General features: G+C 43.9%; 1 protein-coding gene across 1 annotated transcript; it reads left to right on the forward strand.

The window, feature by feature from the left end:
* The first annotated feature begins 755 nt into the window (after nucleotides 1-755).
* On the forward strand, nucleotides 756-14,854 carry LOC106568423 (procollagen galactosyltransferase 2). The gene is made up of 12 exons (XM_014138742.2): nucleotides 756-1,104; nucleotides 4,388-4,498; nucleotides 5,035-5,152; nucleotides 6,311-6,445; nucleotides 6,680-6,884; nucleotides 7,125-7,244; nucleotides 7,375-7,451; nucleotides 8,101-8,207; nucleotides 8,393-8,525; nucleotides 8,787-8,914; nucleotides 11,394-11,597; nucleotides 13,304-14,854. The coding sequence occupies exons 1-12, from the start codon at nucleotides 902-904 to the stop codon at nucleotides 13,533-13,535; spliced, it is 1,773 nt and encodes a 590-aa protein (XP_013994217.1). The 5' UTR covers nucleotides 756-901; the 3' UTR covers nucleotides 13,536-14,854.
* Nucleotides 14,855-25,231: the final 10,377 nt, after the last annotated feature.

Here is a 25,231-nt window from a genome sequence, read left to right on the forward strand (position 1 = left end):
GTTTGGAATGTAAACTCAATGCCTCCCTCTTCAGGCAATAGGTTGATATTGACGGAAACAAATATTGTTTTAAGTTTGTAAACTTCATTTCTCCCTCATAGACTATCAGAAGTGTGTATTGTTTAGATTATGACCACCATTTGGTTGTTAAATATTGAATATTCAAACATTGTGTGTTGAGTAGCCGTAGCCAAGCTTTAATACAGTTGTTAGAATCCCAGTAAGCAACGTTGACATCGGGTGCATTTATGTGCTGAATGAAAGGTGAAAATATGTATTTTGCGGATGTTAAAAATACGTTATTTAGAGAGGTTCAAAATATATATTTTTCAGTCATTGATTTTATGGCCAAATTTCAGTTGCGCATACATTCCCAATGAAATAAACATTATATCACAATAATACCTTTTCAAGCCTCTTAATATAGGAACGAGGAGCCAACTGAAGATAGTCCCTAACCAAAAATCTATGTCCTTGGACTTGAAATCAAGGTTGGTCCTGACTGCAAGAACAAAAAGACAACCGGTCATGATAGGACCTGAATAAAATGTCGCCGCCGGTAACTGGGATGACACTAATCGCTCATAAACCAAAGCTACTTTTTCTACATGTTTAAGCAGTAGGTTATCAATTCCTTTAAAGGCCCGTTAAAATGTGGGCAAATAGCAGCCTACTATGAGCAAATAGTTACATTGTAACATGCCGGTGATACAATTTTCTCACAAGGCTTTTGGTGCGGAAGTTGTAATTTAAAACCTTCCACCGACACTCGTCGGATTTTGCCAAGGAAAGAGATTCATCTTGAGGGGGGTTTAAAATAGAGGAAAACCCCTTTTTCCTTATTGCTGACGCGGACTGGGAGCTGTAGATACGTGCAGTAGCTTGGACTGCTACATCCACCATGTTTCTTTGGCTTTTAGTTTTAGGGGCCTTCGTTTCTAGATCAGAATGTTACTTTTCGGAGGAGAAATATCCAGAAGAATCGAAAATGCAGCCGCCAACGGTTGTTATTGCGATCATTGCTCGGAACGCGGCGCATTCCTTGCCCTACTACCTGGGAGCATTGGAGAGACTGAACTATCCCAAAGCACGCATTTCTGTTTGGTAGGTGGCAGACGTCCTGCCAGCGCTCTTTCCCTGGCCGCTATTTGTTAAAATATCATTTTTCTCAAACTCGTGGGCGATCAATCGCATTTGGATTAGATTAAGTATACCTCTCCTCCCCAGACCCAGTCCTCATAATCCCGTTAGAACCATTGACCTCTCAACAAACTAAAATGCTTCAGCAGCCTACTCTAACTTTGCTTTCTTTTTTTTCTTCTCCAATGCAGAGTTTATGAAGTAACATTTTATGCCACTGTATTATGCAATTCGATGATTTTCACAGTAGTCTATACTTTACTCCAGGCTTCCCTTGTTGGATATATGTTTTCCAGTTTCTTGAAGTACTTTGCAAATGCAATTTATTTCTATGTTGAAACTTAAGTAGTCTATTCATTCCTTTTTCCATAGACGCTCTTATCCAGGGAAATTTACAGTACTGACTTCATACTGTACTGGTCCCCTGTGGGAATTGAACCCACAACCCAAGCATTGCAAGTACCATGCGCTACCAACTGAGCCACATCATCACATACCACTTGCTGTCTCAATGTACTCAATACTGTAGTGGTCATTGTTTTTTGTCATGGTGATGGGAAGTCTACAGGTACAAACCTAGATGACCAGCCTATGTACAATACAGTAATGTACATTTACATTAAGTGGTTTGTAAGGATGGTAAATTAATACTGCACAAAAAGGGGTTGTTTTCCATGTTATTTGATCAAGAAAAATATTTAATTTGATGTGGATGTGTTGTGTCTTTGCTGATAATCTAAATGTTTGAGGACAGGGGTTTGTTCTTTCTGGATTCCATTAGAATGACAGTCACAGAGAAATGGGACAGGGGTTTGTTCTTTCTGGATTCCATTAGAATGACAGTCACAGAGAAATGGGACAGGGGTTTGTTCTTTCTGGATTCCATTAGAATGACAGTCACAGAGAAATGGGACAGGGGTTTGTTCTTTCTGGATTCCATTAGAATGACAGTCACAGAGAAATGGGACAGGGGTTTGTTCTTTCTGGATTCCATTAGAATGACAGTCACAGAGAAATGGGACAGGGGTTTGTTCTTTCTGGATTCCATTAGAATGACAGTCACAGAGAAATGGTACAGGGATTTGTTCTTTCTGGATTCCATTAGAATGACAGTCACAGAGAAATGGGACAGGGGTTTGTTCTTTCTGGATTCCATTAGAATGACAGTCACAGAGAAATGGGACAGGGATTTGTTCTTTCTGGATTCCATTAGAATGACAGTCACAGAGACATTGTTCAGGGCAAAAACAATACAATATCAACTATTGAATCCTGCAAGATACTGTTGTTAATTATACATCTACCTTTTTGCCAAAGCAGAGATGCTGAAAAAAGTGTTTTTTCCCGTTACAAATGACTAGTAAAGGCCCAGTGCATTACTTTTGTGACTTTTAGATTTTTAAAATATTTTTTATAAACAATACCAGTCAAAAGTTTGGACACACCTATTCATTCAATGTCTTCACTATTGTTCTACAATGTAGAAAATAGTCAAAACAAAGAATATTCTTGTAATGAGTAGGTGTGTGGCTCAGTTGGTAGAGCATGGTGTTTGCAATGCCAGGGTTGTGGGTTCCATTCCCACGGGGGACCAGTACGAAGAAAAACATGTATGAATTGTATGCATTCACTACTGTAAGTCGCTCTGGATAAGAGCGTCTGCTAAAATGTAAAAAAAAATGTGTGTCCAAACTTTTGACTGGTACTGTGTATATATATATATTTTATAACAAAACAAATGTTCAGATTTTTCAGGGGGTGCTGCAGCAGCCTCAGAACCCCTACCTCCCTTGGCAATGGGCACACCTGATTCAATTAGTCAAAGGCTTAATGATTAGTTGCCTAATTGAATCAGGTATGCAGGTTTAGGGTTAAAACAAAAAATGTGAAAAGTCCTGGGGCCAAGGAGTGGGTTGGGAAACCCTGCTTTATGCTACAGTCTGCATGTTAGCCTACTGGATGCTTTACACAGAGAATATGCTTATTTCCACGGATTCCACTTGTGATTTCCTGTTCTGCATTTCATATGGAGTCCTTACTTATTAGGGATCTCCTCTGCATATTGATTATCATATTGTTTTCTCCATTGCATGTGTAACATGTAGGACCACTGTCTTTACTTAGCAACAGCTAATGTCTTGCAGATTATTTCATTTCCTAGTTGTGGTGTGCCTGCCTGCAAGTAAGGCAGACCAAGTGGTTCATACGTTATACTGACCACACGCTAGTGCCTGACAGTGTGTCTATGTCCCCATGTCAGACAGTGTCTATGTCCCCATGTCAGACAGTGTGTCTATGTCCCCATGTCAGACAGTGTGTCTCTGTCCCCATGTCAGACAGTGTGTCTATGTCCCCATGTCAGACAGTGTGTCTATGTCCCCATGTCAGACAGTGTGTCTATGTCCCCATGTCAGACAGTGTCTATGTCCCCATGTCAGACAGTGTCTATGTCCCCATGTCAGACAGTGTCTATGTCCCCATGTCAGACAGTGTGTCTCTGTCCCCATGTCAGACAGTGTGTCTATGTCCCCATGTCAGACAGTGTGTCTATGTCCCCATGTCAGACAGTGTGTCTATGTCCCCATGTCAGACAGTGTGTCTCTGTCCCCATGTCAGACAGTGTGTCTATGTCCCCATGTCAGACAGTGTGTCTATGTCCCCATGTCAGACAGTGTGTCTATGTCCCCATGTCAGACAGTGTCTATGTCCCCATGTCAGACAGTGTGTCTATGTCCCCATGTCAGACAGTGTGTCTCTGTCCCCATGTCAGACAGTGTGTCTCTGTCCCCATGTCAGACAGTGTGTCTATGTCCCCATGTCAGACAGTGTCTATGTCCCCATGTCAGACAGTGTGTCTATGTCCCCATGTCAGACAGTGTGTCTCTGTCCCCATGTCAGACAGTGTGTCTCTGTCCCCATGTCAGACAGTGTGTCTATGTCCCCATGTCAGACAGTGTGTCTCTGTCCCCATGTCAGACAGTGTGTCTCTGTCCCCATGTCAGACAGTGTGTCTATGTCCCCATGTCTATGTCCCCATGTCAGACAGTGTGTCTATGTCCCCATGTCAGACAGTGTCTATGTCCCCATGTCAGACAGTGTGTCTATGTCCCCATGTCAAACAGTGTCTATGTCCCCATGTCAGACAGTGTGTCTCTGTCCCCATGTCAGACAGTGTGTCTATGTCCCCATGTCAGACAGTGTCTATGTCCCCATGTCAGACAGTGTGTCTATGTCCCCATGTCCGCAGGGCAGCGACAGATCACAATGCTGACAACACTACAGCTGTTCTGAGAGAATGGCTGACAGTCATGCAACAGTTTTATCACTATGTGGAATGGAGGCCTATGGAGCATCCTACGTAAGTTTGAGTTGTGTTCAGCATTATCATGTTTTCTTCTGTGTGTGTGTGTGTGTGTGTGTGTTGATACAGTTGATTACCTCTGAAAAACCCTTGAACATCAGCTCATTTGTATAAACTCTGTATTAGCTTAGCTGAACATCCATACAGTAGTTGCAGTAGCCTACAGCTGTGCATCAACTATTCTTCTTGACACAATGCAACTTTAAAACACAGGGTGAATAGAAAAGACAGCCTTAAATAAATGTTTGGTGTTTACAGAGCCTGCTGATACACAGTACTACCTGACCTGAGGTCACCTCTCATTTTCTCTCCCTAAGTACCTCAAAGCAATGCAGGAATGATACTGTAGCATGCCTCTGCTTGTATGTGTGTGTGTGTGTGTGTGTGTGTGTGTGTGTGTGTGTGTGTGTGTGTGTGTGTGTCGTGTCGGTTGGTGTGTGTCTGTTGGTGTGTGTGTCTGTGTGTGTGTACGTGTCGGTTGGTGTGTGTGTGTGTGTGTGTGTGTATGTTCTGACTCCTCCATTGCTCTACAGGTCCTACCCAGGAGAGACGGGGCCTAAATACTGGAGCAATGGCAGATATGAATACCTGATGAAACTTAAACAGGCAGCTCTCAACTTCGCCAAGACACACTGGGCTGACTACATACTGGTACAGTCACATGTCTACTCTGTCCTCTGGCATACAGGTAGCATCATAGCTACTCTGGCATACAAGTAGGATCATATCTACTCTGTCCTCTGGCATACAGGTAGCATCATATCTACTCTGTCCTCTGGGTTACAAGTAGCATCATATCTACTCTGTCCTCTGGGTTACAGGTAGAATCATATCTACTCTGGGTTACAAGTAGGATCAAATCTACTCTGTCCTCTGGGTTACAGGTAGCATCATATCTACTCTGGCATACAAGTAGGATCATATCTACTCTCTCCTCTGGGTTACAAGTAGCATCATATCTACTCTGTCCTCTGGGTTACAGGTAGCATCATATCTACTCTGTCCTCTGGGTTACAACTAGCATCATATCTACTCTGTCCTCTGGCCTACAAGTAGGATCATATCTACTCTGTCCTCTGGCCTACAAGTAGGATCATATCTACTCTGTCCTCTGGGTTACAAGTATAATTATATCTACTCTCTCCTCTGGGTTACAAGTATAATTATATCTACTCTCTCCTCTGGGTTACAACTAGCATCATATCTACTCTGTCCTCTGGGTTACAAGTAGCATCATATCTACTCTGTCCTCTGGCCTACAAGTAGGATCATATCTACTCTGTCCTCTGGGTTACAAGTAGGATCATATCTACTCTGTCCTCTGGGTTACAAGTAGCATCATATCTACTCTGTCCTCTGGGTTACAAGTATAACTATATCTACTCTCTCCTCTGGGTTACAAGTAGAATCATATCTACTCTGTCCTCTGGGTTACAAGTAGAATCATATCTACTCTGTCCTCTGGGTTACAAGTAGAATCATATCTACTCTGTCCTCTGGGTTACAAGTAGCATCATATCTACTCTGTCCTCTGGGTTACAAGTAGAATCATATCTACTCTGTCCTCTGAGTTACAAGTTGTATCATAGCTATCTTCCATTACCCACATACTGAGTGTGACCCTGCTTGGGCTGTTACCAAAAGATCAGCTGGAGTTTCAACCGCCTCACTAAACACACCGTGTCATCTGTTGACCATCTCTGTCTGTGTCCTTGATCTCCACTAAACACTCTCAACAATCACACACTCTGTCCAGAGCCATGGCATGAGATATCTAATGACTCACATTATTACATCTGTCTCCTCCAGTACGCTGACACAGACAACATCCTGACCAACCCAGAGACTCTGAACCTTCTGATAGCAGAGAACAAGTCTGTAGTGGCCCCCATGCTGGACTCTCAGGGAGCCTACTCCAACTACTGGTGCGGGATCACTCCCCAGGTAAGACAGTAAAGATCTGAGCCAGCACAGTGGGTTTTGGGTGTAGGCATGATCGTGTGAAATGGAACGTTGGTTTGTGTAAGTGCGGTAACTGACCATATTGTTTTAATTTCAATCGTTCATTTACATGGGGACAGATGCAATTAAAACATTGACACATTAAATGTACAAACAGTCAGATACGTCGCACCTTAGCTTATGCTAATTTCCAGTCCCCTGTGTGTCTGTTCCCAGGGTTACTACCGGCGTACAGCTGAGTATTTCCCCACCAGACAGCGCCACCGGCTGGGCTGCTACCCAGTGCCCATGGTCCACTCTACCTTCCTGCTGGACATGAGGAAGACGGGTATGAAGAAGCTGGCCTTCCACCCCCCTCACCAGGATTACTCCTGGCCCTTCGATGACATCATCGTCTTCGCCTTCTCCTGCCGCGTCTCAGGTAGGGGTCTACAGTACAGCATGTACATTATAATGCACACACATTCAGTCATGAACACACGTGCACACACACTTAGTCTAATAATGTGTGATCGCAAACATCCACATCTCAAACTGCTGCTGGGGCTCAATCAATGTGTTCCTTGTATAAAAGGCTAGATGATTACATTCACATGTTGCTGGCCCGTCGAGGCCATGTAGACGGTTTAATAACAGAGGTGATTGTTCTGTGTGTTTCCAGAGGTGCAGATGTACCTGTGTAACAAGGTGAGGTATGGTTACCTGAACGTCCCAGCCAGGCCTCACAACACCATATTGGACGACAGCATCAGCTTTAGCCATCTCATCCTGGAGGCCACCAGTAAGAAACCTTATTTTGTCTTGTTTTACATCTATCTAAAGTTATTTAAGAATAGGTGTCTAACAGTAATAGATGTGTAATAACTAGGTAATAACGGTAACAATACCACGTCTCTATGTTTTTCCCCCAGTCGATGGCCCCCCCATGGCCCCCTCCAAATACGTGAGCCTCTTCCCCAAGCAGAGAGACCTCATGGGCTTCGATGAGGTGAGACAGAGGCCAGGAGCCCAAACTCCTCATCACATACTAGAATAGATGAAATAAGGAGCAGTGGCTTGGAACACTGCTGTAGGCTAATTAAATCAAATCAAATCCCATTTTATGTGTCGCATGCGCCGAAAACGGGTGTAGACCTTACCGTGAAGTGTTTACTTACAAGCCCTTTACCAAAAATGCAGTTAAAAAAAATTGAGTTAATCAAATATTTACTAAATAAACTAAAGTAAAAAATGTAATAAAAAGTCCCATAATAAAATAACAATAATGCGGATATATACAGGGGGTACCTGTACCAAGTCAGTGTGCGGGGATACAGATTAGTTGAGGTAATTTGTACGTGTACAGCAGGTAGGGGTAAAATGACTGGACATGGATGACGCCCGACGGGGTGTGGTATACGGTCTGATATACCATGGCTGTCAGCCAATCAGCATTCAGTTCTCGAACCACCCAGTTCATAATGGTATTATGATCTCTCACACTCAATATAAGATACAATATACTTTATTAGTTCATACAGGATAGACATTTGTCTTCTGCTTTTGACACAACCCCTCTGATATACACGCACAATCTATGGATCACTGTGTCTCTGAGTTGACCCCTGACCTCTGATCCTGGCTGTCCCGTGCTGTAGGTGTACCTGATCAACCTGCGTCGTCGTCAGGACCGTAGAGACAGGATGCTGTATTCTCTCAATGAGCTGGAGATAGATGTCAAGGTGGTGGACGCCATAGATGGAGGGTGAGAATTAGCCTGCGAATCCTCACCCAATTATGCTACGTTTCACTAAACAGAGTTGAATTCAGTCTGGATATCCAGGCTAGGTGAGGATGCAAAGCTTGGCATAACTATGGCTCTGAGGGAGGTTTAGAGAGAGTAGGCATAAGCGAAAGATGGAGACTATGATGTCTGTGTGTGTCCTGCAGAGCTCTGAACAGCAGTGATATAAAGATCCTGGGAGTGGACATACTGCCTGGTTACTATGACCCGTTCTCTCGCCGTACGCTGACAAAAGGAGAGGTGGGATGCTTCCTGAGTCATTACTACATCTGGAAGGAGGTGAGGAGCATGCACACACACACACACACACACACACACACACACACACACACACACACACACACACACACACACACACACACAGACACACACACAGACAGACACACACAGGCACATCTTGGGACATGGGACCTGGAGGGCCATGTCAGGAGGAGCCTAATTGGCTGGTTCAGTAAAGTAGAGATGCCTCTGTGGTCTGTAATTAGAGCTTATTTAAACTAGATGTTCTCTCACCCCTCACCCCCCAACCCCCCCTCTTAGATGGTAGACCAGCAGATGGACAAGGCCCTGATCTTCGAGGATGACGTGCGGTTCCAGGCCAACTTCAAGCGGCGCGTGCTACGTCTGATGGAGGAGGTGGAGATGGTGGAACTGGACTGGGACATCATGTGAGTCACTGTCACAAACGGTCACCCATGGAGAGGAAAGGGCCTAGCTGCCCTGGAGTCATTTTGTATGATAAACTCATCTGGGTGAGGGAGGAGGAGGAGGAGGGGGTGGAGGAGAAGGAGGTGGAGGAGGAGGAGAAGGGAGGATGAGGGGGAGGTGGAGAGGTGAGAAGGAGAAGGAGGAGGGAGAGGGAGGGGGAGGTGGAGGAGGAGGAGGAGAAGGGAGGAAGAGAAGGGAGGAGGAGGAGGAGGAGGTGGAGAAGGAGGAGGAGAGGGAGGAGAAGGAGGAGGAGGAGAAGGAGGGGGAGGAGAGGAGGAGGAGATGGGAGGAGGAGGAGAAGAAGGAGGAGGAGGAGAAGAAGGAGGTGGAGGAGGAGAAGAAGGAGGTGAAAGAGGAGAAGAAGGAGGTGGAGGAGGAGGAGGAGAAGGGAGGAGGAGATTGCGGCGGAGTAGTAGGAGGAGGAGAAGGAGCTGGAGGAGGAGAGGGAGGTGGAGGAGGAGAAGAAGAAGGAGGTGGAGGAGGAGAGGGAGGAGGAGAAGAAGGAGGTGGAGGAGGAGAGGGAGGAGGTGGAGGAGGAGAAGAAGGAGGTGAGGAGGAGAAGGAGAAAGAGGTGGAGGAGGAGAGGGAGGTGGAGGAGGAGAAGGTGGAAGAGGAGAGGGGGAGGAGGAGAAGGTGGTGGAGGAGGAGGGAGAGTAGAGTAGAGTAGGGTCGGAGAGCCTATTTCAACAGCATTATTCCAGAGATATTCTACAACATGTAAAGTCTTACTGGGTGTGGTTATGTCACTTCGCTAGTCTGATGTGCTCTCGTGTTGCTGACTAAATTACCAATAGCACTACGATGTGTTCCTCCAGCTGAATGTCTCTCTCCATCCTCCATCCCCAGTTTCCTGGGTCGTAGGCAGGTTTAGCCAGGTGATGAGGAGGTGGTGGTGGAGAATGGTGTTGTCCTCTGACTGACTAACCCTGTCTCTCTCTCTCTATCCCCTGTCCACTAATCTGACTAACTAACCCTGTCTCTCTCTCTCCCTCCCCTGTCCACTACTCTGACTGACTAACCCTGTCTCTCTCTCTCCGTCCCCTGTCCACTACTCTGACTGACTAACCCTGTCTCTCTCTCTCTCCCTCCCCTGTCCACTACTCTGACAAACTAACCCTGTCTCTCTCTCTCCCTCCCCTGTCCACTACTCTGACAAACTAACCCTGTCTCTCTCTCTCTCCCTCCCCTGTCCACTACTCTGACTGACTAACCCTGTCTCTCTCTCTCCCTCCCCTGTCCACTACTCTGACTGACTAACCCTGTCTCTCTCTCTCTCCCTCCCCTGTCCACTACTCTGACTGACTAACCCTGTCTCTCTCTCCTCCCTCCCTCCCCTGTCCACTACTCTGACTGACTAACCCTGTCTCTCTCTCTCCCTCCCCTGTCCACTACTCTGACTGACTAACCCTGTCTCTCTCTCTCCCTCCCTCCCCTGTCTCTCTCTCTCCCTCCCCTGTCCACTACTCTGACTGACTAACCCTGTCTCTCTCTCTCCCTCCCCTGTCCACTACTCTGACTGACTAACCCTGTCTCTCTCTCTCCCTCCCTCCCCTGTCCACTACTCTGACTGACTAACCCTGTCTCTCTCTCTCGCTCTCTCTCCCCTGTCCACTACTCTGACTGACTAACCCTGTCTCTCTCTCCTCCCTCCCTCCCCTGTCCACTACTCTGACTGACTAACCCTGTCTCTCTCTCTCCCACCCTCCCCTGTCCACTACTCTGACTGACTAACCCTGTCTCTCTCTCTCCCTCCCCTGTCCACTACTCTGACTGACTAACCCTGTCTCTCTCTCTCCCTCCCCTGTCCACTACTCTGACTGACTAACCCTGTCTCTCTCTCTCTCCCCTGTCCACTACTCTGACTGACTAACCCTGTCTCTCTCTCTCGCTCTCTCTCCCCTGTCCACTACTCTGACTGACTAACCCTGTCTCTCTCTCTCTCCCTCCCCTGTCCACTACTCTGACTGACTAACCCTGTCTCTCTCTCTCCCTCCCCTGTCCACTACTCTGACTGACTAACCCTGTCTCTCCCTCTCCCTCCCCTGTCCACTACTCTGACTGACTAACCCTGTCTCTCTCTCTCTCCCCTGTCCACTACTCTGACTGACTAACCCTGTCTCTCTCTCTCTCCCTCCCCTGTCCACTACTCTGACTGACTAACCCTGTCTCTCTCTCTATCCCCTGTCCACTACTCTGACTGACTAATCCTGTCTCTCTCTATCCCCTGTCCGGTACTCTGACTAACCCTAATGCTGTCTCTCTCCCTCCTCTGTCCACTACTCTGACTAACACTTACCTTGTCTTTCTCCGTCCCCTGTCTGGTACTCTGACTAATCCTGTCTCTCTCTCTCCCCTGTCCAGTATTCTGACTAACCTTGTCTTTCTCCGTCCCCTGTCCAGTACTCTGACTAACCCTAACCGTCTGTCCACTGTCCCCAGATACCTGGGTCGTAAGCAGGTGAAGCCAGGTGATGAGGAGGTGGTGGAGAACGTGAGGAACCTAGTGGTAGCAGACTATTCCTACTGGACCCTGTCCTACGCCATCTCTCTCCAGGGGGCCCAGAAACTGCTCAACGCTGAACCCCTCTCCAAGATGCTGCCCGTCGATGAATTCTTACCCATCATGTACGACAAACACACCAAGTAAGTACCACAACTGTTTTAAAAAAATTATATTTATTCTTGTATTTATTTAGCCATTCTCAAGATGTTCTCAGATCACTGAGACCAGACACACCAAGTAGGTGGAACTGAAACCTGAAGAATTATGTTAGTTCGCCCTGAGCTAATGCCTATACTCCTCAAACTCAACTCTGGACCTCCAAGCCAGCTCCACTGCATTTCTTCATTGTTTCCCTCTAATCAGGGACTGATTTAGACCTGGGACACCATGTGGGTTAATTAGAACAGAAAACCAGCAGGCTGCGGACCTCGTAGGGTAAGAGTTGAATCCCTCTGGCCTAGACTTTAGCTCAGTGGGTTAAGACAGGTTTGTAATGTGCAGGGGATCCAGGTTCAGACCCAGTTGGTATGTAAGTTTGACAACAATACTCCATAAGGAAGAGAGCTGGTGAAACAAAGTAGCCAAATGGTCTTTGAAAAGTAGTGTCATCAGTCAGCTCCAAGATAGTCCAGTACTACCCTGAAGATTAGTTTTACTAGGACCATCCTTCATCCATTGCCAATGGAACTTAATATGATTTTAGTGCTACAAAGCTGTCAGGGAATTCTGCTTTGTGCCATTAAAAATAGCATTTCATCTTGTGTAGATTGTTCTGACCCTTTGCCAGCATTGAACTATAAAGCTATAGCAACAACTCCTAATTAGCTGCAGTTTTGGATAAACGCTGTGCATAAATGTAGCTTTGGAATGGACATAGATTAGACAACCACTGTTACAATCACCAGACTATGGTTTCACATCTATAGCCTCCCATTGATGTTCACCTTCCTGTTACCACATTCTTGGCTCAACCCTTAAAAGCCTGCTTTTAAAATAGCTTGCCACAATTAAAATGTTCCCTCTAATTCTGAAACGCATTAACATTTTAGTTATGTCAAGAAGTCAAACTGTTTTGTACTTTGCTTCATGTTAGTTTTAGTCTCTGCTGACTGACTTGGCTTGTTGTAGCGTTCCAGTCTCATTTGGTCAACTCCCTGTCTATCTCTCTCTGGCTGCATGACATGCTGCAGACCAAGCTAATAGAACCCAGAGCCTCTCTGAGCCAATGGGAACCAGGCATGCATCCAGAAGCCTGTTAGAATGCCTTTACATTCTGTTGAGAATTCCTGTGTGTTCTGTGTTCCATTGAGAATGCCTTAGTGTTCTGTCATGTGTGGAAACCTGGCCAGCTGCCATCATCCCTAGTCCTTCTCCCCCTTCCCATCCTCTTCCCTGTGTGGTTCTGCTTCAGTATGCTTGGAGTTGATTCTGGGCCTTCTGACTAACTGATTCATTCTTTCCAAGAGTTGCCCAACCCACAAACCTATTCCCAGTACTTCTATTATAACCTTGTTTCCACCAAATATATTTCATGTCATTTCATCTCTCAATGTTGTTTTGTAATGTTTCAAAATTACCAGTACATTTTAAAACTGTTACCTTTCATAGGATTAGATTTTAGCTGTGTATTGTTGCCCACCATAACACCGTATCATGTAACTGAATGATGAAGTGTGACCCTGTTATGGATATTTACATACACTCTCAAGCTATGTACACACAGTTAGAGCTTTGTTATCGACAGGCTAGTTTTTATCTCCTTAGTGGAAGTTTTAACATCAGACTTAATATTGTCATCATCCTGTGACCAATGTATCTCTGACCTCCCTGTCCTGTTGGTCAACAGTGAGAACTACAAGTCCCACTATCCTAACCGTAACCTGCAGGCCTTCTCCACACGCCCCCTACTGGTGCAACCAGCCCAATACGCCGGGGACCCCAAGTGGGTGAGCGACACAGAGACCTCCACGCTGTGGGACGACGACAACGTGCGAACAGACTGGAGGGGCTCCCACAAAACGCTGAAGGGGGCTCCACAACCCGACATGCTGCAGACGTCATATAAAGATGAGCTGTAGTTCAACCATATGTATTAATGCCTGATTCACACTGCACGGCCAACCCCATCTGTACTGGGCTGACTTGGATATTGTCTTTTCACATTGTTCTTTTACAGCACGGTTCCAAAAACAACTGTGGATGCATAACCAGGCAGGTACTGTTTGGTTTGACTCGGTAGTGTGAAAAGGGTTACTGGTTATGGTGTCACTGCTGACTGTGCCATTCATCAGCGACACTTCAAATATCACAGTATAATTCGCCATTTTGTATTTGGTACGTCGGCCCATAATCACTGGGAGTGACTGGATTTACAGACAGTAGTGATGCTGGCGGAGGCTCTATACACTTGGTCAAGTGCCCCCAGACATGTGTGTGGGTTTGTTTGTGTGTGTTCAAATCAAATTATGCATGTTAGGGATGCCAGAGTTTATGGAAGGACACTCCTATACTGTCAGACACCTTCAATTCGAAGTTGACCCCAACCGTTGAAGGCATTCAATTCAGGAAGTAAACTGAAATTGCAGTTCAATTATGGATAAAAAAAATATATATATATATATATATATATATATATATTCAATGACGTCTTAATAAACTGAAAAGTAGAAGCTTATTTATTTAATTAATTTTGCATTCAACTCACTACCTGAATTGACTGGCTTCAATAGGAATTGACCCCAACTGTGCTATTGTGCACTGCAGAGCACTGCAGGGCCTGGGTGGGTGACGCTCGCTATACATCTAGTCACTGGGCATCAGAAAACAGAAAAACTGGAGGAAACCATTCTACTCATTCTGTGTATTGTGATAACAATCCTAGTAAGTGTTTTCTTTACTTTAGTAAAGTAACTACAAACAAGTGGTAATATGTTAGGAGCAGTGTCTCTCTCTAGGCCTGACCTCAAGGTAGTCTTACACCAGATCAACAGTCCAGAGAGAAGCCTGCCAACCATATTCTCCTGACATCATTGATGGTGTCAGTTGACATGACAGTCAAGTTACATTCTGAATGAGCTCATCTAAATTGGTTTGTGTTGATGTATTTTTTCTGTGTACAAATGATATTATTTGTACAATTCTTATTGACAGTTTTCCTAATTTATTTCTAGCATTACATTGTGCTTTTTGAATGCACAATATTCAACCCAAGTGCAGTGTCTTAATTGTAGTGAAATTCCCCATTTGTCATATAAATGACAATACTGTACCTTGATGTCAAGCAACTTTGAAGATCAAAAGTAGCACATTTGGCAGAAGCTTTGTCAGTGCCAAAACTGTTCAAAAATGGATGTGACTAACTTTATACATGATTAAAAATCTACTTTTTCAATTTTTATTGAAATTGTATTTATGAAAATGCACTGACATTTTGAAGATACATGTACTGACAAAAAAGCACCACAAGAGGGCAGACGAAGATCGTTTTTAGGCAGTGAATGAATAAGGCATTTTTAGGGAAGTGTAGTTAGTAACTCTGAAATGAGCAGCTGTGGAAAAAGTACCCAATTGTCATATTTTTGTAAAAGTAAAGATGCTTTAATAGAAAATTACTCAAGTAAAAGTGAAAGTCACACAGTTTTTAATACTTGAGTAAAAGTATTTGGTTTAAAATATACTTAAGTTTTTTTTTATTTATTTCACCTTTATTTAACCAGGTAGGCAAGTTGAGAACAAGTTCTCATTTACAATTGCGACCTGGCCAAGATAAAGCAAGCAGTTTGACACATACAACAACACAGAGTTACAAATGGAGTAAAACAAACATACAGTCAATAATATAGTAGAAAATAAGTCTATATACAAAGTGAGCAAATGAGGTGAGATAAGAGAGGTAAAGGCAAAAAAGGCCATGGTGGCGAAGTAAATACAATATAGCAAGTAAAACACTGGAATGGTAGATTTGCAGTGGAAGAAAGTGCAAAGTAGAAATAGAAATAATGGGATGCAAAGGAGCAAAATAAATAAATACAGTAGGGGAAGAGGTAGTTGTTTGGGCTAAATTATAGATGGGCTATGTACAGGTGCAGTAATCTGTGAGCTGCTCTGACAGCTGTGCTTAAAGCTAGTGAGGGAGATAAGTGTTTCCAGTTTTAGAGATTTTGTAGTTCGTTCCAGTCATTGGCAACAGAGAATTGTAAGGAGAGGTGGCCGAAGGAGGAATTGGCTTTGGGGGTGACCAGAGAGATATACCTGCTGGAGCGCGTGCTACAGGTGGGTGCTGCTATGGTGACCAGCGAGCTGAGATAAGGGGGAACTTTACCTAGCAGGGTCTTGTAGATGACCTGGAGCCAGTGGGTTTGGCGACGAGTATGAAGCGAGAAGTATCAAAAGTATAAGTATAAATCCTTTCAAATTGCTTATATTAAGTAAACCAGACAGCACAATTATTATATGTTATTTTAATCTACAGATAGCCAGGGTCACACTCCAACACTCAGACATCATTTACAGATAGCCAGGGGCACACTCCAACACTCAGACGTCATTTACAGATAGCCAGGGGCACACTCAAAGATGTCATTTACAGATAGCCAGGGGCACACTCCAACACTCAGACGTCATTTACAGATAGCCAGGGGCTCACTCCAACACTCAGACGTCATTTACAGATAGCCAGGGGCACACTCCAACACTCAGACATAATTTACAGATAGCCAGGGGCACACTCCAACACTCAGACGTCATTTACAGATAGCCAGGGGCTCACTCCAACACTCAGACGTCATTTACAGATAGCCAGGGGCACACTCCAACATCATTTACAGATAGCCAGGGGCACACTCCAACACTCAGACATCATTTACAGATAGCCAGGGGCACACTCCAACACTCAGACGTCATTTACAGATAGCCAGGGGCACACTCAAAGATGTCATTTACAGATAGCCAGGGGCACACTCCAACACTCAGACGTCATTTACAGATAGCCAGGGGCTCACTCCAACACTCAGACGTCATTTACAGATAGCCAGGGGCACACTCCAACACTCAGACATAATTTACAGATAGCCAGGGGCACACTCCAACACTCAGACGTCATTTACAGATAGCCAGGGGCACACTCCAACACTCAGACGTCATTTACAGATAGCCAGGGGCACACTCCAACACTCAGACGTCATTTACAGATAGCCAGGGGCACACTCCAACACTCAGACATAATTTACAGATAGCCAGGGGCACACTCCAACACTCAGACATAATTTACAATTAGCCAGGGGCACACTCCAACACTCCGACGTCATCTACGGATAGCCATGGGCACACTCCAACACTCAGACATAATTTACAAACAAAGCATTTGTGTTTAGTGAGTCCGCCATATCAGAGGCAGTAGGGATGACCAGGAATGTTCTCTTGATAAGTGAGTAAATTGTACCATTTTCCTGTCCTGCTAAGTATTCAAAATGTAATGAGTACTTTTGGGTGTCAAGGAAAATCTATGCAGTAAAAAGTATAATATTTTCTTCAGGAATGTAGTGAAGTAAAAGTAATAGTTATTAAAAATATAATAGTAAAGTACAGATACCCCATAAAACTACTTAAGTAGTACTTTAAAGTATTTTTACTTAAATACTTTACACCACTGGAAATGAGTGTGATGTAGCAACACCTGTTGTGTTATAAATGAATGAGAAGTCGGCTCCTCTCCTTGTTCGGGCGGCGTTCGGCGGTCGACGTCACCGGCTTTCTAGCCATCGCCGCTCCATTTTTCATGTATCCATTTGTTTTGTCTTGTTTCCTGCACACCTGGTTTTCATTCCCTAATCAATCTACATGTATTTATTCCTCTGTTCCCCATCATGTCTTTGTGTAAGATTACGTGTTTGTTGTTGACGCGGCAGACTGTTTTGTTTTTTTCCGTGGTATTTCACGAAGATGTTTATTGTTAAACTTAATTCTTGTGACTGTTTTGCGCGTTTTGCACTTTTGCCTCAATAAAGTGTGCGCCTGTTCACAAATCTCTGCTCTCCTGCACCTGACTTCGCTACCAGTACGCACACACCTGACAGAGAGCTTATAAATGGATGAGAGAGTTTCCTACTGCCTATGTTGTTGATGTAAATTGAGAAGAGCGTGGGGCTTAGGAGCGAGCCTTTGGGTACTCCCTTGGTGACAAACAATGGTTTAGACAGCAGATGCTCTGACTTTATACACTGCACTCTTTGCGAGAGGTAGTTAGCAAACCAGGCCAAAGACCCCTTTGAGACACCAATACTCCTTAGCCGGCCCACAAGAATGGAATGTTCTACCGTATCAAAAGCTTTGGCCAAGTCAATAAAAATAGCAGCACAACATTGCTTAGAATCAAGGGCAATGGTGACATCATTCAGGACCTTTAAGGTTGCAGTGACACATCCATAACCTGAGCGGAAACCAGATGGCATACCAGAGAGAATACTATAGAAAGCCAGTCAGTTGATTATTGACAAGTTTTTCCCAACACTTTTGATAAACAGGGCAAAATAGAAACTGGCCCATAACAGTTAGGATCAGCTTGATCTCCCCCTTTAAATAAAGGACCCACCATGGCTGCCTTCCAAGCAATGGGAACCTCCCCAGAGAGGAGAGCCAAGTAAAAAAGATCAGCGATAGGCTTGGTGATGATAGGGGCTGTAACCTTAAAGAAGAAAGGATCTAAACCATCTGAAACTTTGTAGCGGGGAAGAGGAAAAAGAGGGAGGAGCATCGGGGCTAGTCTCATTAGAAGGGGTGGGAGATGAGGAAATGTTGGATGGGCAATGAGGCATGGCTGAGTCAAATAATAATCCTGACTTAATGAAGTGGTGATTAAAGAGCTCAGCCATGTGCTTCTTGTCAGTAACAACCACATCATCAACATTAAGGGACATGGGCAGCTGTGAGGAGGAGGATTTATTCTCCAGGTCTTTAACCGTTTTCCAGAACTTCTTGGGGTTAGACCCATACAGAGAGACTACTGCTCCTTAAAGGAACTAACTTTGGCCTTCCGGATAGCCTGAGTGCATTTATTTCTCATTTGCCTGAACGAGAGCCAGTCGGCCTGAATATGCATGTGCCGAGCCTTTCGCCAAATGGAATTCTTGAGGTGGAGTAACTCTGCAAGATCACGGTCGAACGAGGGGCTGAACCTGTTTTTAATTTACATTTTCTTTATGGGGGCGTTTGTTAACAACACCACTGAAAATATCAAAAAGGAGGTCCAAGCATCTTCGACAGAGGGGATCAAGCTGATTCTATATCATTTTACAGAGGCCAGTTCATGAAGGAAGGCTTGCTCATTAAAGTTTTTTAGCAAGCGTCTATGACAAATCAGGACAGGTCATTTCACTGAGCAGCCATTATGAACACAGGCTGTAAAACAGTGATCACAGGTCATTACAGAAAACACCAGACTGATACGTCTCAGGATTATTTGAGAGGATAACATCTAGGAGAACAGCATTTTCTGGGTGTTTGGGGTCATACTTTGTGGGATTGGTAATAATCTGAGAAAGATTTATGGGAGTCCCATTGCTTTAAGACTTGGTCAGATGGTTTAAGCATGTCCTTACTCCCTACCTTTTTCTTCTGTCCATCTCTCTCAAGAACAAGACTTGTCTGTTGAGGCTGAGAAGTGCTGGGTCTGAAATTGGATGAGTACATTCCTTCCCAGACATTCCTGACACTCACACATGCATAGTAACCTACATGTCAGAGGTCCTCAACCACATTCAGCCGTGGGAAGATTATTTTCTTGAACGGATGGTTGGGGGGGTTGAGGTTTTGACAGTCTTTTATATCCAACAATGAAAAAAATAAAATAGTTATTATCTCAGAAAAAAAAAGAAAAAAATCACGGGGGCCAAATTGGGCCTGTGCGCCACCAGTTGGGGAACCCTGCTGTATGTTATAGGGGGAACTGAACTGCATACATGCATAGTAACATTTATGTTAGGGACAATCTGTGAACTGCATGCACTTTTGTGAACTCTGTGACCACATTTCTCTTATTCAGAGCCAATAGTCAGCACAAACATTATATAATCTATTTGAAAATAAGTGCTGTTCTTCAGGTGGATTCCCAGAGAGGAACTTGAATGAACCAGCTCTGACTTTTTCCCATGGCATGGGTAATAGCCAATACCTACAGAGATTTAGGTATGTGTGTGTGTGTGAACCACCCCATATTTCTTTGACCTCTGCCTTCCCCTGATAGCCAATCAGAAGCCATGCTGAGGTCCCCACCCCAGTCCAGAGAGCCTCTAGCTAAACAAGGAGGAGCAGAGAACTCTGTGCTCTGCACTGGCTGTAACTTAAAAACAACACACACACACACGCACACAAACACGCACTTGAATAACAAACACACGTGCATGCATAAGATAAAGATTAGATAGGATCAATTCTTTATAATGTATAAACCCAGCAGATAAAGATCAGACAGGATCAATTCTTTATAATATGTAAACCCAGCAGATAAAGATCAGACAGGATCAATTCTTTATAACGTGTAAACCCAGCAGATAAAGATCAGACAGGATCAATTCTTTATAACGTGTAAACCCAGCAGATAAAAATCAGACAGGATCAATTCTTTATAATGTGTAAACCCAGCAGATAAAGATCAGACAGGATCAATTCTTTATAATGTGTAAACCCAGCAGATAAAGATCAGACAGGATCAATTCTTTATAATGTGTAAACCCAGCAGATAAAGATCAGACAGGATCAATTCTTTATAATGTGTAAACCCAGCAGATAAAGATCAGACAGGATCAATTCTTTATAATGTGTAAACCCAGCAGATAAAGATCAGACAGGATCAATTCTTTATAATGTATAAACCCAGCAGATAAAGATCAGACAGGATCAATTATTTATAATGTGTAAACCCAGCAGATAAAGATCAGACAGGATCAATTCTTTATAATGTGTAAACCCAGCAGATAAAGATCAGACAGGATCAATTCTTTATAATGTATAAACCCAGCAGAGAAAGATCAGACAGGATCAATTCTTTATAATGTGTAAACCCAGCAGATAAAGATCAGACAGGATCAATTCTTTATAATGTGTAAACCCAGCAGATAAAGATCAGACAGGATCAATTATTTATAATGTATAAACCCAGCAGATAAAGATCAGACAGGATCAATTCTTTATAATGTGTAAACCCAGCAGATAAAGATCAGACAGGATCAATTCTTTATAATGTGTAAACCCAGCAGATAAAGATCAGACAGGATCAATTCTTTATAATGTATAAACCCAGCAGAGAAAGATCAGACAGGATCAATTCTTTATAATGTGTAAACCCAGCAGATAAAGATCAGACAGGATCAATTCTTTATAATGTGTAAACCCAGCAGAGAAAGATCAGACAGGATCAATTCTTTATAATGTGTAAACCCAGCAGATAAAGATCATACAGGATCAATTCTTTATAATGTGTAAACCCAGCAGATTTGCCATTCTTGACGCACTCAACCCGGTGCGTCTGATACCTTAACGCCATACCGTGTTCAAAGGCGCAAATCTTTCACCTTGCACATTCACCCTCTGATTGGCACACATACTGTATACAATCCCTGTCTCAATTGTCTCAAGGCTTAAAAATCATCAATACTGATAGTAACAGTTAAATACTGAGTCGATGTGCAGGGGTAAGAGGTAACTGAGATTGACAAGTACATATAGGTTGGGATAAAGTGACTAGGCAGCGGCATAGATAATAAACGGTAACAGCAGTGAATGTGATGAGTCAAAAGAGTTATATCAGATATTCTGGGTAATTATTGGTTAACTATTTAACTAACTATTTAGCAGTCTTATAGCTTGTGGGTAGAAGCATTTCAGGGTCCTGTTGGTTCCAGACTTGGTGCATCGGTACTGCTTGCCGTGCGGTAGCAGAGAGAACAGTCTATGACTTGGGTGGCTGGAATCTTTGGCAATTTTTAGGGACTTCCTCTGACACCGCCTGGTATAGAGGTCCTGGATGGCAGGGAGCTCGGCCCCAGTTATGTATTGGGCCGCATGCACTACCCTCTGTAGCACCTTGCGGTCGGATGCCAAACAGTTGCTTACCAAGTGGTGATGCAACCAGTCAAGATGCTCTCGATGGTGCAGCTGTATAACTTTTTGAGGATCTGTCATGGAAAGGGCAGGTGTTCTTAATGTTTTGTATACTCAGTGTACAAGCATGTATGAGTCTTTATAATGTCTTAGAATAAGGCTGACAATCTCTCTATGTATCAAACTTTCAACTGACTGAGCTAGAATCATGCCCAAATAACACATCTGAATACTCCACTACATGAGCTCTCGTCATAGGCTACATTGCATAGCTTGTCTGGTTTTGTAATGTGAGTTAGTGAACTCGCTGTGCTGGAAAGACCCTTCCAGTGCTCTTCTAACCTCTGTCCCGACACACTCCCCTCAGCACAGATTGGGTTAAAAGCTGAGACCACTACACTTTACACTCCGCCGTATCCACAACTCTGGAGAGTGCACACCTTGTTTCAACATCTCCCAGTAACCCCCATTCACTATTTCTACTTGTTCTTTGTTTAATCTACATCCCACAGTCATGTTGTCATGGTTATTCCGTCTCATGATATGAGAGTGGCTGAATCTCACACATCCAGATGTGACCCGACTGGTGCTTCTGTTGCTCTACTTCAGATTGGTTTGGTCTGAGCTCTAAGGAGGGGAAAGGAGGAGAGGAGAGGAGGAGAGCAGACAGCAGGGAAAGGAGAAGGGGGAGGAGAGGAGGGGGAAGGAAGGAGACTTTAATTTCCTAAATTAAAATCACTTGGAGCTGATTTCCTGGCGTTTTTACAGTCACACGCAAACACACATAAAGGTCTGCTCTGGCTAGGGAGGAAAGAGTTGGGTATGGCCCCAAGGGTTACCCCAAACAAGAGATTGTATCACATGCGCATACTGTTTTTTATTTATTTATTTTTTATTCACCTTTATTTAACCAGGTAGGCCAGTTGAGAACAAGTTCTCATCTACAACTGTGACCGTGCCAAGATGAAGCAAAGCAGTGCGACACAAACAACAATACAGAGTTACACATGGAATAAACAAACATACAGTCAATAATATAATATAGCTTTGGGGGTGACCAGTGAAATAATACTGCTGGAGCGCGTGCTACGGGTGGGTGCTTATATGGTGACCAGTGAGCTGAGATAAGACGGGGCTTTACCTAGCAAAGACTTATAGATGAGCTGGAGCCAGTGGGTTTGGCGACGAATATGAAGCGAGGGCCAGCCAACGAGAGCATACGTGTCGCAGTGGTGGGTAGTATATGGGGCTTCGCTGACAAAACGGATGGCACTGCATCCAATTTGCTGGGTAGAGTGTTGGAGGCTATTTTGTAAATAACATCGTCGAAGTCAAGGATTGGTAGGATAGTCAGTTTTACGAGGGTATGTTTGGCAGCATGAGTGAAGGATGCTTTGTTGCGAAATAGGAAGCCGGTTCTAGATTTAATTTTGGATTGGAGATGCTTAATGTGAGTCTGGAAGGAGAGTTTACAGTCTAACCAGACACCTAGGTATTTGTAGTTGTCCACATACTCTAAGTCAGAACCATCCAGAGTAGTGATGCTATGGGCGGGCAGGTGCAGGCAGCGAACAGTTGAAGAGCATGCATTTAGTTTTACTTGCATTTAAGAGCAGTTGGAGGCCACGGAAGGAGAGTTGTATGGCATTGAAGCTCGTCTGGAGGTTAGTTAAAACCTGTTGTGGATAGGGGGCAGTATTTTTACGGCTGGATAAAAAACGTACCCGATTTAATCTGGTTACTACTCTTGCCCAGAAACTAGAATATGCATATAATTAGTAGATTTGGATAGAAAACACTCTAAAGTTTCTAAAACTGTTTGAATGGTGTCTGTGAGTATAACAGAACTCATATGGCAGGCAAAAACCTGAGAAGATTCCAGGCAGGAAGTGGCCTGTCTGACAATTTGTAGTCCTTCTGTTGCATCTCTATCAAAATTACAGCATCTGTGCTGTTACGTGACATTTTCTAAGTCTTCCATTGGCTCTCTAAAGCCATCAGAAAGCGCAATGACGTGTCTCCTGTCTCTGGGCAAAGTACAGCAGCAGAGTTTGTAAGTGGTCTGCCTGGGGACAGTGCGCGTTCACGAGACCTTGCCATTTTTTTCTTTCACTCTTTGAATTAATACAACGTTGTCCGGTTGGAATATTATCGCTATTTTACGAGAAAAATAGCATAAAAATTGATTTTAAACAGCGTTTGACATGCTTCGAAGTACGGTAATTTTGAATTTTTTTGTCACGAAATGCACTCGCGCGTTACCCTTCGGATAGTAACCTGAACGCACGAACAAAACGGAGGTATTTGGATATAACTATGGATTATTTGGAACCAAAACAACATTTGTTGTTGAAGTAGAAGTCCTGGGAGTGCATTCTGACGAAGAACAGCAAAGGTAATCCAATTTTTCTAATAGTAATTCTGAGTTTAGGCTGCCCCGACGTTGGCGGGTCTGAATAGCTAGCCTGTGATGGCTGAGCTATGTACTCAGAATATTGCAAAATGTGCTTTCGCCGAAAAGCTATTTTAAAATCTGACATAGCGTTTGCATAAAGGAGTTCTGTATCTATAATTCTTAAAATAATTGTTATGTATTTTGTCAACGTTTATCATGAGTAATTTAGTAAATTCACTGGAAGTTTTCGGTGGGTATGCTAGTTCTGAACTTCACATGCTGGTTTTTGATATAAATATGAACTTGATTGAACAAAACATGCATGTATTGTATAACATAATGTCCTAGGAGTGTCATCTGATGAAGATCATCAAAGATTAGTGCTGCATTTAGCTGTGGTTTTGGTTTTTGTGACATATATGCTTGCTTTGAAAATGGCTGTGTGATTATTTTTGGCTGGGTACTCTCCTGATATAATCTAATGTTTTGTTTTCGCTGTAAAGCCTTTTTGAAATCGGACAACGTGGTTGGATTAACGAGAGTCTTATCTTTCAAATTTTGTAAAATTGTCATATGTTTGAGAAATTGAAGTTATAGCATTTTTAAGGTTTTTGTATTTCGCGCCACGCTCTACCATTGGATATTTGGCGAGGCGTTCCGCTAGCGGAACATCTGTCCTCATTAACACAGTGTCCAAAGAAGGGCCAGAAGTATACAGAATGGTGTCGTCTGCGTAGAGGTGGATCAGCGAATCACCAGCAGCAAGAGCGACATCATTGATGTATATAGAGAAAAGGGTAAGAGAGGGTCCAGATTGTCTAGCCCGGCTGACTTGTTGGGGTCCAGATTTTGCAGCTCTTTCAGAACATCAGCTATCTGGATTTGGGTGAAGGAGAAATGGGGGAGGCTTGGGCAAGTTGCTGTGGGGGGCGCAGGGCTGTTAACCGGGGTAGGGGTAGCCAGGTGGAAAGCATGCTGAGGGGCAATATAGTCAATATACTCAACAGCATGGGGATGCAGTGCCTTAGACCACTGCACCACTTGGGAGGCCAGCAAAAGGTATGTTTTTGTGCACTACGTCATCACTTTTATCCCCATCAAGTCAATTTGATGGAAAGGGAAAAGGGAAAGTGGGATACCTAGTCAGTTGTACAACTGAATGCCTTCAACTGAAATGTGTCTTCCACATTTAACCCAACCTCAATCAATCAGAGAGGTGCTGGGGGATTCCTTAATCGACAGCCGTGTTTTCGGCGCCCGGAGAACAGTGGGTTAACTGCCTTG

The sequence above is a fragment of the Salmo salar genome, chromosome ssa13 (genome assembly GCF_905237065.1).
Source record: "Salmo salar chromosome ssa13, Ssal_v3.1, whole genome shotgun sequence".
NCBI classification, from domain to species: Eukaryota; Metazoa; Chordata; class Actinopteri; order Salmoniformes; family Salmonidae; genus Salmo; species Salmo salar.